The 12,818-nt window shown below is 43.5% G+C and overlaps 2 protein-coding genes across 20 annotated transcripts in view; one reads left to right on the forward strand and one right to left on the reverse strand.

Annotated features, from left to right (window-relative positions):
* Positions 1-12,795, forward strand: part of LOC103384704 (myelin transcription factor 1) — a 98,198-nt gene extending 85,403 nt beyond the window's left edge. For 6 of the 18 annotated variants that reach the window (XM_008318316.3, XM_017035727.2, XM_017035730.2 and 3 more), the window contains 16 exons: positions 1,418-1,552; positions 2,304-2,394; positions 2,575-2,691; positions 4,452-4,666; positions 4,960-5,147; positions 6,892-7,149; positions 7,763-7,917; positions 8,562-8,624; positions 8,997-9,065; positions 9,920-9,982; positions 10,300-10,380; positions 10,925-11,149; positions 11,249-11,340; positions 11,439-11,542; positions 11,861-12,007; positions 12,162-12,795. In XM_008318316.3, the coding sequence (XP_008316538.1) occupies positions 1,418-1,552; positions 2,304-2,394; positions 2,575-2,691; positions 4,452-4,666; positions 4,960-5,147; positions 6,892-7,149; positions 7,763-7,917; positions 8,562-8,624; positions 8,997-9,065; positions 9,920-9,982; positions 10,300-10,380; positions 10,925-11,149; positions 11,249-11,340; positions 11,439-11,542; positions 11,861-12,007; positions 12,162-12,305 (2,147 nt within the window). In that variant the 3' untranslated portion in view covers positions 12,306-12,795. The remainder of the gene's footprint in view (positions 1-1,417; positions 1,553-2,303; positions 2,395-2,574; positions 2,692-4,451; positions 4,667-4,959; positions 5,148-6,891; positions 7,150-7,762; positions 7,918-8,561; positions 8,625-8,996; positions 9,066-9,919; positions 9,983-10,299; positions 10,381-10,924; positions 11,150-11,248; positions 11,341-11,438; positions 11,543-11,860; positions 12,008-12,161) is intronic. The other 12 variants (XM_025059369.1, XM_025059371.1, XM_017035725.2 and 9 more) reach the window with 12 other exon arrangements.
* Positions 1-12,818, reverse strand: part of snphb (syntaphilin b) — a 1,167,912-nt gene that overhangs the window by 510,965 nt on the left and 644,129 nt on the right. The window lies entirely within an intron of this gene.

Genomic DNA, 12,818 nt, shown 5'->3' on the forward strand with positions numbered 1-12,818 from the left:
ACAAAAACAACCTGTGTCATCTCTAACACAGAAAAGGAGAGGAGGAAAACACGGTCCTGTGTGTCCTCCAGGTACAGAACGTCACGTAATAAAGCACTGCACGGCCTCATGTGCTTAACCTAATGTTGACGCCGTAGCACAAATAAACAGTGTCCAATAAAGAGTGATGAGTCACCGAGCTGCACTTGGATTGGTCCCTTCCAATTGCGTGGATGTGAAGTGACTTCAGCTGATTAGTTGTGATTGGAAGGGAGGAAGAGAGAAGGGGGGAGACAACGAAGAGACATAGAGGAGGGCAACATGAAGGGAGAAACGGGGAAGGAGCCGAGGCTGTTAGGAAGAGTTTGTTTACATCCTTCATGTGTCGAGGCCTTGTATTTCACACTTGGCACCCAGCCCACTTGTCACACTTCTCGCGGTATAGCTGCGCTGTGATTACACGCCTGCTAGTGCTGCCCTCTCCTTGGCCCCAGCTCGCTCCCGTGGCGACGTCCCTGTTCTGCTCAACACTAATTAGGAGATGCATGTCTCATTAACATTCAATTTGAGGGCCAATAGAGCATCCTAGCGTCCTCTCGCTACTTTCCTCCGTCTCTGCTGCCGCTGTTACTCACATGCCACAGTCGCAGCGGGAAGGGAAGAAATGTAGGTGTCTTTAATTACCTTAGGTGTGTATGGCTGCGGTGACCTATTTGATTTTTTCCACGAGATCTAGGTGTAATACCTGAAAGTACGAAATGCGATGAATCTAGATTAATGTTTCTCAAAGAGTGGTTCATGTCCCCAAACCTGCCCCCTCTTTTTAAGTTGTTTGGGTTCTACTTCTTTACTTACTCTTATCCCTGTGAGTTTTTCAGCGGTTCACATTTTTGAGCACTTTTTGCTGCGTTTCTCTGCATAATTTTAAATCTTGAAAATGTTAAAAAACGTATTTACCTTCGCAAATAACATAATTTTCTCTAACTATATGTTTTATAGTTACAAAAATCTAAATACTCTGAAGGCATTTAAAATAATTGGAGTTACTACTGTATCAAAAGTAAAATGGATAGATTTGAAAATCAGACAGTCACAGACAGAGTCTTTTGTCATGTGGGGAACAACTTTTAAAGATCTATAATATTTCCTACATTTGTCCTTCAGAGGCCTTTAGAGAAACATACAACTCACATTTATACCAATGCATAAAACATGATATGCATTCACACATATCCATAAGACATGAGGAGCAGATACAGATGGTGTTGCCTCAGTACAGTTGTCTGAAATATGTCTTGATTTCACGCTCAGCCAAGCAGACTGTCTGATGCCATTAACCACTTGCTTTTGTCCTTCTTATCGTTCGGCGTTCCTCTCTCACCGTATCTCTCCCTCGTTCTCTCCTCCATCCTGCGTCTTCCCCTTCCCATTCATCCAGAGGGAAGCAGGCCCGAGAAGAGAGAGATCAAGTGTCCCACTCCAGGGTGTGATGGGACAGGTCACGTGACCGGCCTTTACCCCCACCACCGCAGCCTGTCAGGCTGTCCGCACAAGGACAGGATCCCCCCGGAGAGTGAGTCTTTTTCAGATGTTGCAAAGATGGAAAATAAGCAGCGAGCATCAGAAGGAAAATGACAACAAAGGGCGGTCTGACATTGACGTCAACCGCAGAGTTTGACTCAGATAAATACGATAATGCTAGTTTACTTTTTCATTTCATGAGATGCTGCTGCTGCTGCTGCTGCTGCTGCTGCTGCTGCTGCTGCTGCTGCTGCTGCTGCTGCTGCTGCTGCTGCTGCTGCTGCTGCTGCTGCTGCTGCTGCTGCTGCTGCTGCTGCTGCTGCTGCTGCTGCTGCTGCTGCTGCTGCTGCTGCTGCTGCTGCTGCTGCTGCTGCTGCTGCTGCTGCTGCTGCTGCTGCTGCTGCTGCTGCTGCTGCTGCTGCTGCTGCTGCTGCTGCTGCTGCTGCTGCTGCTGCTGCTGCTGCTGCTGCTGCTGCTGCTGCTGCTGCTGCTGCTGCTGCTGCTGCTGCTGCTGCTGTGACCCAGCTTAACTCAGTCAAGGTCACCTTAACTTCCAATTTAATGTTCCATCACTGATCCTAGGTCATTCTTGTGTTCACAAGGCACAAAAAAGGTGATTTTGTAGATGATAAGGTCTATAGCTGTATGGGAATCATCTTTTTAGTATTAAATCAAAAGAATCTGTCCTTGTTAAATATCTTTAAAATCAATTTCCTTTTTATTTTTGACAGTACATGAGATGCAAAAGCAAAGGTTTCTAACAGCTGTTTATAATTATGATTATTTGATCTTTTTCTTCCCAGTTCTGGCCATGCATGAGAATGTGCTGAAGTGCCCGACTCCTGGCTGCACTGGTCAGGGCCATGTTAACAGCAACCGTAACACACACCGCAGGTATCTAAACGTCCCACTTTAGCAACATTAATGCAGTATTTCTGCACAGGAGAATGCTTTTTGCTGCACATTTCTTTTGACCCTTGGTGTATATGCCACATCACACAGCATATCCATGTGTGCAGAATAGAAAATCTGCACTCCTCTAAGTATTTTCTTTCCCCCTTTCCATCCATCTAGTCTCTCCGGATGCCCCATCGCTGCTGCAGAAAAGCTGTCGAAGAGCCACGATAAGCAGCTCCTCTGTCAACCAGGCACCGAGCACCTGAAAGGAAGTCCCAATGACAGAGTCTTGAGGTGGGACAGCACAAAAATACAAGTTAAAATATGTTCACTAAAAGAAACAGGCGAACCTTTCATTCACATGAACCACTTCTGCTCGATGGGGAGCTCCATACAGCCAGGTAGAAACAGCAGAGCGATGCCTGACATTGGTTATTGTGTCACCTGTGACCGTCTCCAATGTAACAGGAACATCGTGAAGCATCCAGAGGAAAAGGTCCGATCCTCACTGTCGCCGCACCAACACGGAGATCTCGTTATTTCCATTCATCTTAACAATGGACCTGAGCACCGCGATCACAGTCGAAAGAATGATAATGAACACACAATCCAAACACTGGTATTATTCTGAGTCCACTCTCTTCGTCGTTGGTATTTTAATTAGTAATTCAGCCGATAAGCTAATTATGCAAGTTAAAGCGGCAGCGCAGGAGAACAGGAAAAATAATTGCGTTTCTTGAAGAAAAACCTCATCATTGGTCTGACAACGCACTGAGGATTAAAACATAATGAGAGCTGCTTTGTTTTCCCCACATTGTTATTAAAATAGGCTCTCGCATCTGTGATGTATGGGACTGGAAAATTCTGTATGTAATCCATATTCTAATGGAATCCATTGTAAATTAATCAAACAAAAGCCTGAGGGGCGGGGGTTCGTGTGGGGGGGAGGGTGGGGTTCCTCATCCGCAGTACAACATTTTGTCACCGAGATGAAAAAAATCCTCCTTTACACTGTTGTGAAGGTGTGTTATCACTGGACCCATGTGATGCTGTGTGACTACAGGTCAGGTCATGTAGTGTATTAATGAGCATATGGTTGAAATGGGACTCTGTGATACAAGCTTGAGCGATACAGGATGTAAATGAGGAAGGGGTTAAAGATCATGACCGGAGAGGACGGTGAAAACTGGCAGGATAGCGCTCCTCGGCTGAATTAAAAAAACACTCCTGTGAAACGCTGAAACATAAGCCAGCTGATGGATGGACTGTGATGTCTAAACATGCGGATTTGTAAACTTCCCAAATATCAGAAACTGTGATAAATAGCATAATGGCATGCTAAAAGTCTGGTCTTCAACGCTACTACATTTTTAGCATTCCCACCAAATTTGACAGACGTGTGTCTCGGCCAAGGAGACATCATGATGTGGAATTCAAAACAGGGAAGGGTTAAAGTTCTGTGTTCTGAGCTGAAGATGAGAGGTGGAGGTGACTCAACTTCTCACCATCTTTTGCCTTGACTCTCCTTCCTCCTCACTTTCCTCTCTGCTCTGAGCACATAAGCCCACACACAAACACACACACACACACACTCACACACAGCCTTGTGCATCTCTCTGGTCTATCAGTGGATTTATGCCAACAGGTTTGACAAAAGCCCAGGCTCTCCAGGAAAACGAGAGGGGCTTAGAGCTCATAAATTCCTTGCTGTACAACATGCAAATGTGCCCTCTGCTGATAAGAGAGCTTTTAATCCGGCTGCTCTCCTGCTAAGTACACCATTGCCTCTATCTTTACTCGCTCTGTCACTCGTCCTCCCTCTCATTCTCTTGTTCTCTGTCCCTACCTTCTCCATTTTTGGGTTTGATTGTGCGTCTCTTTATTGCATCCGCCCTCTTTTATTTCCCCATCCTTCATTGTCTATTCCTTTTTATTGTTTTCTTCTCTGCTTTCTCTCCTTTAATTTCCTTCTCTCACTGTCTTCTGTGGCTTATTTGTTTCTCCACCTACGCAAATGATGAACTCTATTTTGTTCGTTCTCTTTTTTGCCCCAGGCCCATGTGTTTTGTGAAGCAGCTAGAGGTGCCCCAGTACGGCAGCTACAGGCCCAACATGGCACCTGCCACACCTCGTGCCCACCCGGCCAAGGAGCTGGAGAAGTACTCGAAGGTCAACTTCGATTATGCAAGCTTTGATGCTCAAGTGTTCGGGAGGCGCATGCTTGCTCCAAAGATTCCCACCAGCGAAACCTCACCCAAAGCCTTCAAAAGTAAGAAGAAAAAAGATTGTTTTGATGGCCCCAGTACGGGCACCACCAGCCCCACCAGGGCACCTGCCACACCTCGTGCCAACCTGGCCAAGGAGCTGGAGAAGTACTCGAAGGTCAACTTCGATTATGCAAGCTTTGATGCTCAAGTGTTCGGGAGGCGCATGCTTGCTCCAAAGATTCCCACCAGCGAAACCTCACCCAAAGCCTTCAAAAGTAAGAAGAAAAAAGATTGTTTTGATGCTTTTCATTTTTGGTTTTCAAAGATCTAAAATGAATTTTAAATCTTCCTGCAGCTAAGCCCTCATTTCCCAAGTCCCCATCGCCCAACCTGAGTCTCCATGCTTATGGAAAGAGCTCCACCTTAGCCTACGACTACTCCCATGATGCCGAGGCAGCTCACATGGCTGCCACCGCCATCCTCAACCTGTCCACGAGGTGCTGGGAGAAACCTGAGAACCTGAGCACCAAACCCCAAAACAAGGTGAGCAGAGTTAGCTTGAGAGAGAGATTTGTTAGGTGTTGTAATGAAATGCTGACAGAGCAGGAAATAAATCATTCTCTCAGTTCATCAGGTCTGCGATAATGGTTTCATTTCTTATAAATTTGTCTGTCGTCCGTCTGATACTAGTCTCTTTTTTAAATTGTTTTTTTTGGGAGGCTATATAGTTTCTGACAAACTTTTCATTTGCCTGTTGTTATTTGTTATTCTTATTTTTCGCTACTTAAAAGTTGTTGTTTTTTTCACTGACCTGTATTGTTCCAGCTAACTTTTAGCTTCTAGCTGTTTTGAGGTTGGTGATTATTGTACAACTTTAAGTCTTTGTTTAACACTCCCCGTCTGTGTCACTGCATTTAAACACCAACGAAATCGTCCCGTCACAGACTTGTTTGTTTTGCTACGCATCACCAAAAACCCATGCATCTTTTCGAGCTTTGAAAATAAAACAGTGAAATTCCAGATTTTCTGCATCTGTCAAAACGCTTTTCCTCCTCTCTTCTTTTACTTTTTTTATTTTTTTGCCCGTTTCTTTCTCCATCATCTCTGCTTGAATTTATCATCAGGAGGCTTCGGCTCACGGCAACAGGAAGTGTTGAGATGCGGTTGCATCACCCCTCCTGTCCTCTTTCATTCTCTCATCCCTTCATCCCACACACTTTTTGTGTTCTTATTGAATTTGGCCAACTGCCAGTTTCCTGGATTGCTCCTCCATCAGGTAGCCTTTTTTCATTATCTGCTGGACGGATCTCTCAACCCTTTCTTTCATTTTCTATTCACATCTCTTTATTCTTTCTTTTATCTTCCTCTCTTCCCGTGCCTCCGCTCCTCCAGCCTCCTCTATCACTCCATCACTGCTCCTCTCTGTGCACAGGAGGTGTAATTGGAGCACCACTTTCCCCCATATTGTGATTTTTAAAAGCCTTTTTGCCTCACAGAGGAGAGAAAGTGACTGCTTCATCATTTTTTCGATTTCCTGACACGGTTTTAGGAAGATAAAAATTGAAGATTAAAGTCTTTGGCAGAAGAGTAAAGTATTAGGTTTTATTCAGTGAGGCGCTGATCCAAGACCAGGCATTAGCTGCAACCTATTACAACACAGAACAAACCGCAGCTGATCTGGAATCAGAACGATAGCCAGCTGAGATCCAATATTAAAACACTGAACTCATCATCCAGGGACATTTCTGGGAACAGTTCCCATCTCCTCCTCCTCCTCCTCCCCTCTTCCTAACCCTTTGATTTTTCTGGACCTTGACCAGCCCGCGTGAGCGCCATTTTATAGTAACACCGAAAACTCGGCTCATTCCACACCTCGCTTTGCTGTTTATCTGTCAGCATGGTCACGGAGCATGGAGGGATGATGTTGGCAAAGTTCTACCAGAGTACATCAGATGTCATTATTGACAGGCTGGAGTGTTAACGCTGATGTGTTTTAACACTCACTGAAACCTGCCTGTGTCTGTTCACAGACTTAGTGAGTGGATTTATAACTGAGAGAAATCAATATATGCATCATACAGTTGAATTAATATGTATTTAATTCATGCCAGAGGAATTAATACATAAATATGCAAAATAAAAAGGCATTTTAATTTTTGTGCGGAAGTGTGGAAAAATATGTATCGATGGGATATAACATATGCTACGTGGTTGCCCTTTATAATCAACTTTAAAATATTTTTTCATTTCTGAAGTTAACCTTGTGGTTTTTTTTCTTTCTCTCCAGGAAATGGACATTGAGGTGGATGAAAATGGAACCCTGGACCTTAGCATGAAGAAATCGTTTAAAAGAGAGGGAAGTCTGTCCGCCACCAGTCCTGGCGTTAGGTCCCCGGATCCTTCTTCCTCTTCGTCATCCTCTCTGCATCACGGCGGTAACAGCGGGATGACATCACCAAACGTTCACGCCTACAAGCAGGAAGACTGGGAGGGACCTCTGGACTACACTAAACCCAACCGCCAAAGGGAAGAGGAAGTGGACGAGGTCAGTGGAACATTAGTTGGTACCAAACACTGGGTTTCCAGGAAAAGCAGCCACATTTCAACACAAATAAGAAAGAAAATATCCCTAAGCATTTGAATACAAATTCTTCACTTGTTTCCATCTTTTTGCCTTTGTCTCGTAGACTTCCTGTGTTTCCTCTCTCCTTGCTTCCTTTTTTTAACTTTTATTTATTTATTTATTTTATTTTCTACTTTCATGTGTGGTGAAAACATTGCAGTGTGAAACAGAGGTGGTGTGTCAGGTGCATTGCACCATCCTGGCTTAGGCATATGCTAATTTTAAATCCTTTGAACTTTTTTTCAAAAGAAATATAAAGGCCTTGATTTTGAATTTTTTATGAGGCCATTCTCCATTTGGAAACACGACATGTCTACATAAGAATGGAAAGTTTCAGATGATCAAAGACTTGTGGGCTGGTAATAGCAAATTTACAAGCTTACAAGTAAAAAATAATTTAAAAAAAAGTTTACTATTTATGTTGTAAATGTAGAAAACAATGGAGTCTCATCACATCGTTTACATGTAGGACATGAAAGTGAAGAAGCAATAGAAAAAGTGGACATAATATTTAAATATGTTTCACCTTTCTTAGATGGACCACATGGGCCAGTCCTATGTCTCCTCTAATCCAGAAGACTGTGACATGATGCAGGATTGTCTGGAAGACAGGAAATACCCGGGCGAGGTCACCACCCCAAACTTCAAGATCAAGTTCCAACCCAAGGACGCAAAGAAGGACCTACTGGCGTAAGTGATGAGAGCTGACAAAAATCTGCAGCCACGCCTGTCATGGCGCTAAAAACACTGGGTTGTGTGAAGCATAATTAAATTAATTTGGCAAGTAATTGAACTCAGCCTTATCCACTTACCACTTACTACACCTTTCTTAAGGCAGGGAATGCAGCATTAGCTATCAAACATTAACCATGGGATTAAACAGCGCCATCTTCTTCCCGTGAATACATTAATACATTACTGTTAATACATAAATACACTGTTGGTTTTCACTTGCTAACAATGGTCAGCATCAGTTAGTTGCTAACATTCAACAGTCTATGCTAAAATTAACACCCAAGCTACAAAGGCTAGCTTGTAGTTTGTGGTTTAGACACTGCCTGCTAACATGCTAACATGTAAATTGCTGGAAATCCAAAGTGACTGACAATGAATTGTTCCAGCTCTGCTTTATTATACAGTACATAATGGTTGATAACAGATGGAACATAGAGTTATATAAAACGGATTTTGTTAGTAGTGTTACTGTAGTAGTGTTAGTGTTACTGGTATTAAATAGTTTTAATACCAGTAGCAACAATCATTTCTTAGGCTTATGTGAAAAAAACCCAAAGGTAAGTTAATGCCATAACACTTTTCTGTTTCGTCTTTCTCAGGTGCCCTACACCTGGTTGTGACGGCAGCGGCCACATCACTGGAAACTACGCGTCCCATCGCAGGTACGCACCGCCGCAGACTCATTTTGGTGACACAGTGTGTTAGTGCTCTATATTTAAACTCTAATGTGAAGCGTTAGCTGTACTGAGACTCCTCTGCTCCTGCTCTCTCCACACCTGAACCCAAAGCGGTTGCACCGCAACTAATTCAAATATCTTATTTGATCCGGACATGCCAGAGGCAGTAATGTGGCGTGAGCCCAGGAAGCAGAGGCATTCTAATTTACTTCTTTCTCAATGTCCTTTTTTTCTTCCTCAATGACCTTGGTATGCCTTGCATTCTTGATTTCTCCTTACTTATGCCTCTTTTCCCCTCCGCTCTCTCTCTGTCTCTCTCTCTTCCATCCGTCGACCTGTCCTCTGCCCTCCCTTCAGTCTGTCTGGGTGTCCTCTCGCTGATAAGAGCCTTCGGTCCCTCATGGCGGCCAACACCCCTGAACTCAAGTATGTTTGCTCCCACACCTCCACTGCCTGTTTCACTGCCACTTCACTGCACTGCTACTGACACCGTCCACCACCACAGCGCTTTAATCTGCTGATGTTGACTTATCTTTTGTTGCTTGCCGCCACCGCCGTCGCTGCTGCTGCTGCTGCCTTGCTGCATCTGTCATGGTGTGTGTTATTTTCTGCAGTGAGCTTGAACTGTGCTCGCTTTCACTTCAATCAGCTCATGTAAATGTGAGGTGAAATTGCACTTCTGCTGCAAACGCAGCTTCCTACTGGAACTAGGCCTCTCTCAGATCACTATAGACAGATGCCAGATGCGTGTAAATTGCAGCCTCAGAAAGATTGGATTCATAACAAGCACTACAGCAGAGCTGAAACTGAACAGGCCCGGGCGTCTTTTCTCACCTCACCACAGTCTAGGGATTGGCTCAGTAGTCTTTATGGTCACATTTAGGTATATGTTGTTTACATTATCTCATATTTGCCAATAAAGGCCTATTGTTAAAACTATTTTCCATTTCTTAGCTCCTCCGTACAGAGTCAAAGTCATTTTGTTTGACCAGATAAAGGCCTGCAGTGGTAAAGCTGACATTCGATGTTGCCAGGTTGGCTTTAATTACATTTAAAAAAGAAAACCTTTATTATATATTCATGCATATTTCAGACCCAAAATACAATTGCAGATCTCATATCTTGGGTCCTACGTTCAATTAAATGACAGACACACGTACCATTTCCGTCACTTGGATTTTCATCAGATTCCATTCTGTTTTACCATTAAACACATTCTGTATACAAATCTACTCTTTTTATAAGTGAATGTTTAACCAGGTTGCTATTCCTTTTCCTAGATGCCCTACTCCGGGATGTGACGGATCAGGTCACATCACAGGAAACTACGCCTCTCACAGAAGGTAACAACAAAAGAAAAAACATCCAAGTTACACCGAAACACACACATTCACACACATTAACACACATTAACACACACACAGTCAGTCAGAGAGGCCTAGTGACAGTTCATGGTCAGAGTATAGACAGGAACTACTTACTCCTCACACATTTCTACACCATTCTATTGTCAAAAGCTAATTTGGTTTCACCTAAATTATTTCCTACTCATAATGTTCTCTGGCTTTAATCAATCAATCAATCAATCAATCCATCTATCAGTTACTTGACCAGACCTTTTGCAGCCCTTGGTTATCAACTCCATACTTTCTGTTTTCAGTCTCTCTGGGTGCCCGCGTGCCAAGAAAAGTGGAATTAAAACTCCTACCAAGGACAACCAGGAGGACTCGGAGCTTTTAAAGTTCGTACCGCCCAGAAAGCCCGTAATGTCTGCTTTTAGTGAGACTGATGGTAAAAGTAAAATGCAATAAATACAAAAGAAGAAAGAGCAAGAAAGAGAAGAGAAAGTCAATGTGAATCATTCAGGCTCTTACTGGTGGGAATACACTTACCGGCCGCAGATACTGGTTCTGCATGTACTCATTGGTGCACCAATGTAGAGAACATGATCAATACATGAGAAATACATAGGATTCATATTGCATCAGCACACAAAACAGTAAATCTAAGTGTGATAATGATAGCATGTGTTAAATTAAAAAAACGTTTTAATGAAAAAAAGTTAATTGGATAAAAATTGTGTTTTAAATGTTGATCAAATATAATAAATTTGACTTGGTAGTAAAACAGTGTTTGTGTTTATTTCTCTGCACTTTTGATTTATTTAAAATGCATCACCTCTAACCAACATGCACTTTTTATTCCACTCTCTACTGCCTACCTTCAACACTTCCTGCTGCCCTGCTTCCCCCTCTTCCTGTTTCCCTTCTGTCCTCCGCTCCCAGCAGATGCCCAGTTCCGGGCTGTGACAGTCTGGGCCACATAAGCGGCAAGTATGCTACGCACCGCAGCGCCTACGGGTGTCCACTGGCCGCCCGCAGACAGAAAGAAGGCCTACTGAACGGTACGCCCTTCAACTGGAAGGCCTTTAAGACAGAGGGGCCCACCTGCCCCACCCCAGGCTGCGATGGCTCTGGACACGCCAACGGAAGTTTCCTCACACACCGCAGGTGAGGTGGTTTTCTATGTTCCTGTAAATCAAAAACTGTCACTTGAACAAATATATAGAGACAGAACATTAACAAAACATCATATCTCTGTGTCTTCAGCCTCTCAGGATGCCCCAGAGCCTTGTTTGCCAAAAAGAAGTTAAAGTTTCCCTCAGAGGACTACCTGAGCAACAAGTTCAGAGCTGGTGATGGTAAGATTTATATGAAGAAAAAAAAATCAAAATGAAATGAAATGAAAAGAGAGAAAAGGGATAAGTAGTAGACAGTGACTCTATGGGTTTAATTGTAGTTCTGGACAACGATGATGACATCAAGCAACTCAACAAAGAGATCAACGACCTCAACGAATCCAACAATGAAATGGAGGCTGATATGGTCAACCTGCAAACTCAGGTATGTGTTTGGACTTCTTTAAACGCTAAGACAATAAAACATCACTTTTTTTTTTTTAAATAACCCTGCCTTGTCCATTCCATTGACTTCATGGTCTCTGGTTTTGCCTGTAGCATATGGATGGTAATGCTATTGCTAACAAACATTGGGGTGTTTTATTTTCAAATATTATTTGTGACCATAATGTTAAAGCAAAAAAAAATTTCAAGGCAGCATCACAGGAACAGGCTAACAATAAATGAGGAACAAGCTAACTCCAACTAAAGCTTAAAGTTAAGTTAATAGTTGTTGACCAGTGTTCAAACTTCTTATGTCCAGCAGATCTCATCCATGGAAAAGAACCTGAAGAACATTGAGCACGAGAACAAGATGATCGAGGAACAGAACGAGGCTCTCTTCATGGAGCTGTCCGGTCTCAGCCGTGCCCTCATCCGCAGCCTGGCCAACATTCGTCTGCCACACATGGTCAGTTAGTCTCCTGGAGATGCACGCACTCGTACACTCCACACACACACACACACACATTTCATTGTGAGTGATTGAATGCAGTGAGGTGAATCGTGTAGCAGTGTGTTTCTATGCTCTTGTCAGCTGAGATAAGTTGTTGTTTGCACCACAGCAGGAGCCAATCACCGAGCAGAACTTTGACAGCTACGTGAGCACCCTGACCGACATGTACACCAACAAGGACTGCTTCCAGAGCCCAGAGAACAAGGCTCTGTTGGAGAGCATCAACAAAGCTGTGAAGGGCATCAAGGTCTGAGGCTGAACATGTACACACACTTGAAGAAAAGAACTTGACCGGAAGGCAAGAGTGTGATGAGGAGACAAGAAACTTTGACTACAATACAATGAAGTTGAAAAACAAAAAAGGGAATTCAGGTTTATCTTAATAAATGGCAACTTAAATATGAAAAAAAAAAATTACCCAGGGAGCACTCTGTTTGAAGAAAAATGACGCGGACCAAAATCCACACCATACTGCTGCTGGGGTTTGAGGAGGACAAAACTGAACCTTCAGTCAGGATGGATGGAGAAGAAGAATGATGTTACAACTAAAACTGTATCCTGGAAAGGGTCGAATACGCTGTATGTTTACCTGTGGTCTCTTTTGTGTCCTTACCTGCTTTTGGAAACGGGAACTGTCGCACGCCTCATCCTTTTTCCCCGCACTTCAACCCAAACACAGCGGAGCACAAACGCTCTAAAGTCTGCAGCTCCACAAGAAGAAACCACCACAGCAATATAACGAACATTCAGTTCTGGAGTTTCTGTG

This window comes from Cynoglossus semilaevis, chromosome 10, assembly GCF_000523025.1.
Source record: "Cynoglossus semilaevis isolate Cse_v1.0 chromosome 10, Cse_v1.0, whole genome shotgun sequence".
Classification (NCBI taxonomy): domain Eukaryota; kingdom Metazoa; phylum Chordata; class Actinopteri; order Pleuronectiformes; family Cynoglossidae; genus Cynoglossus; species Cynoglossus semilaevis.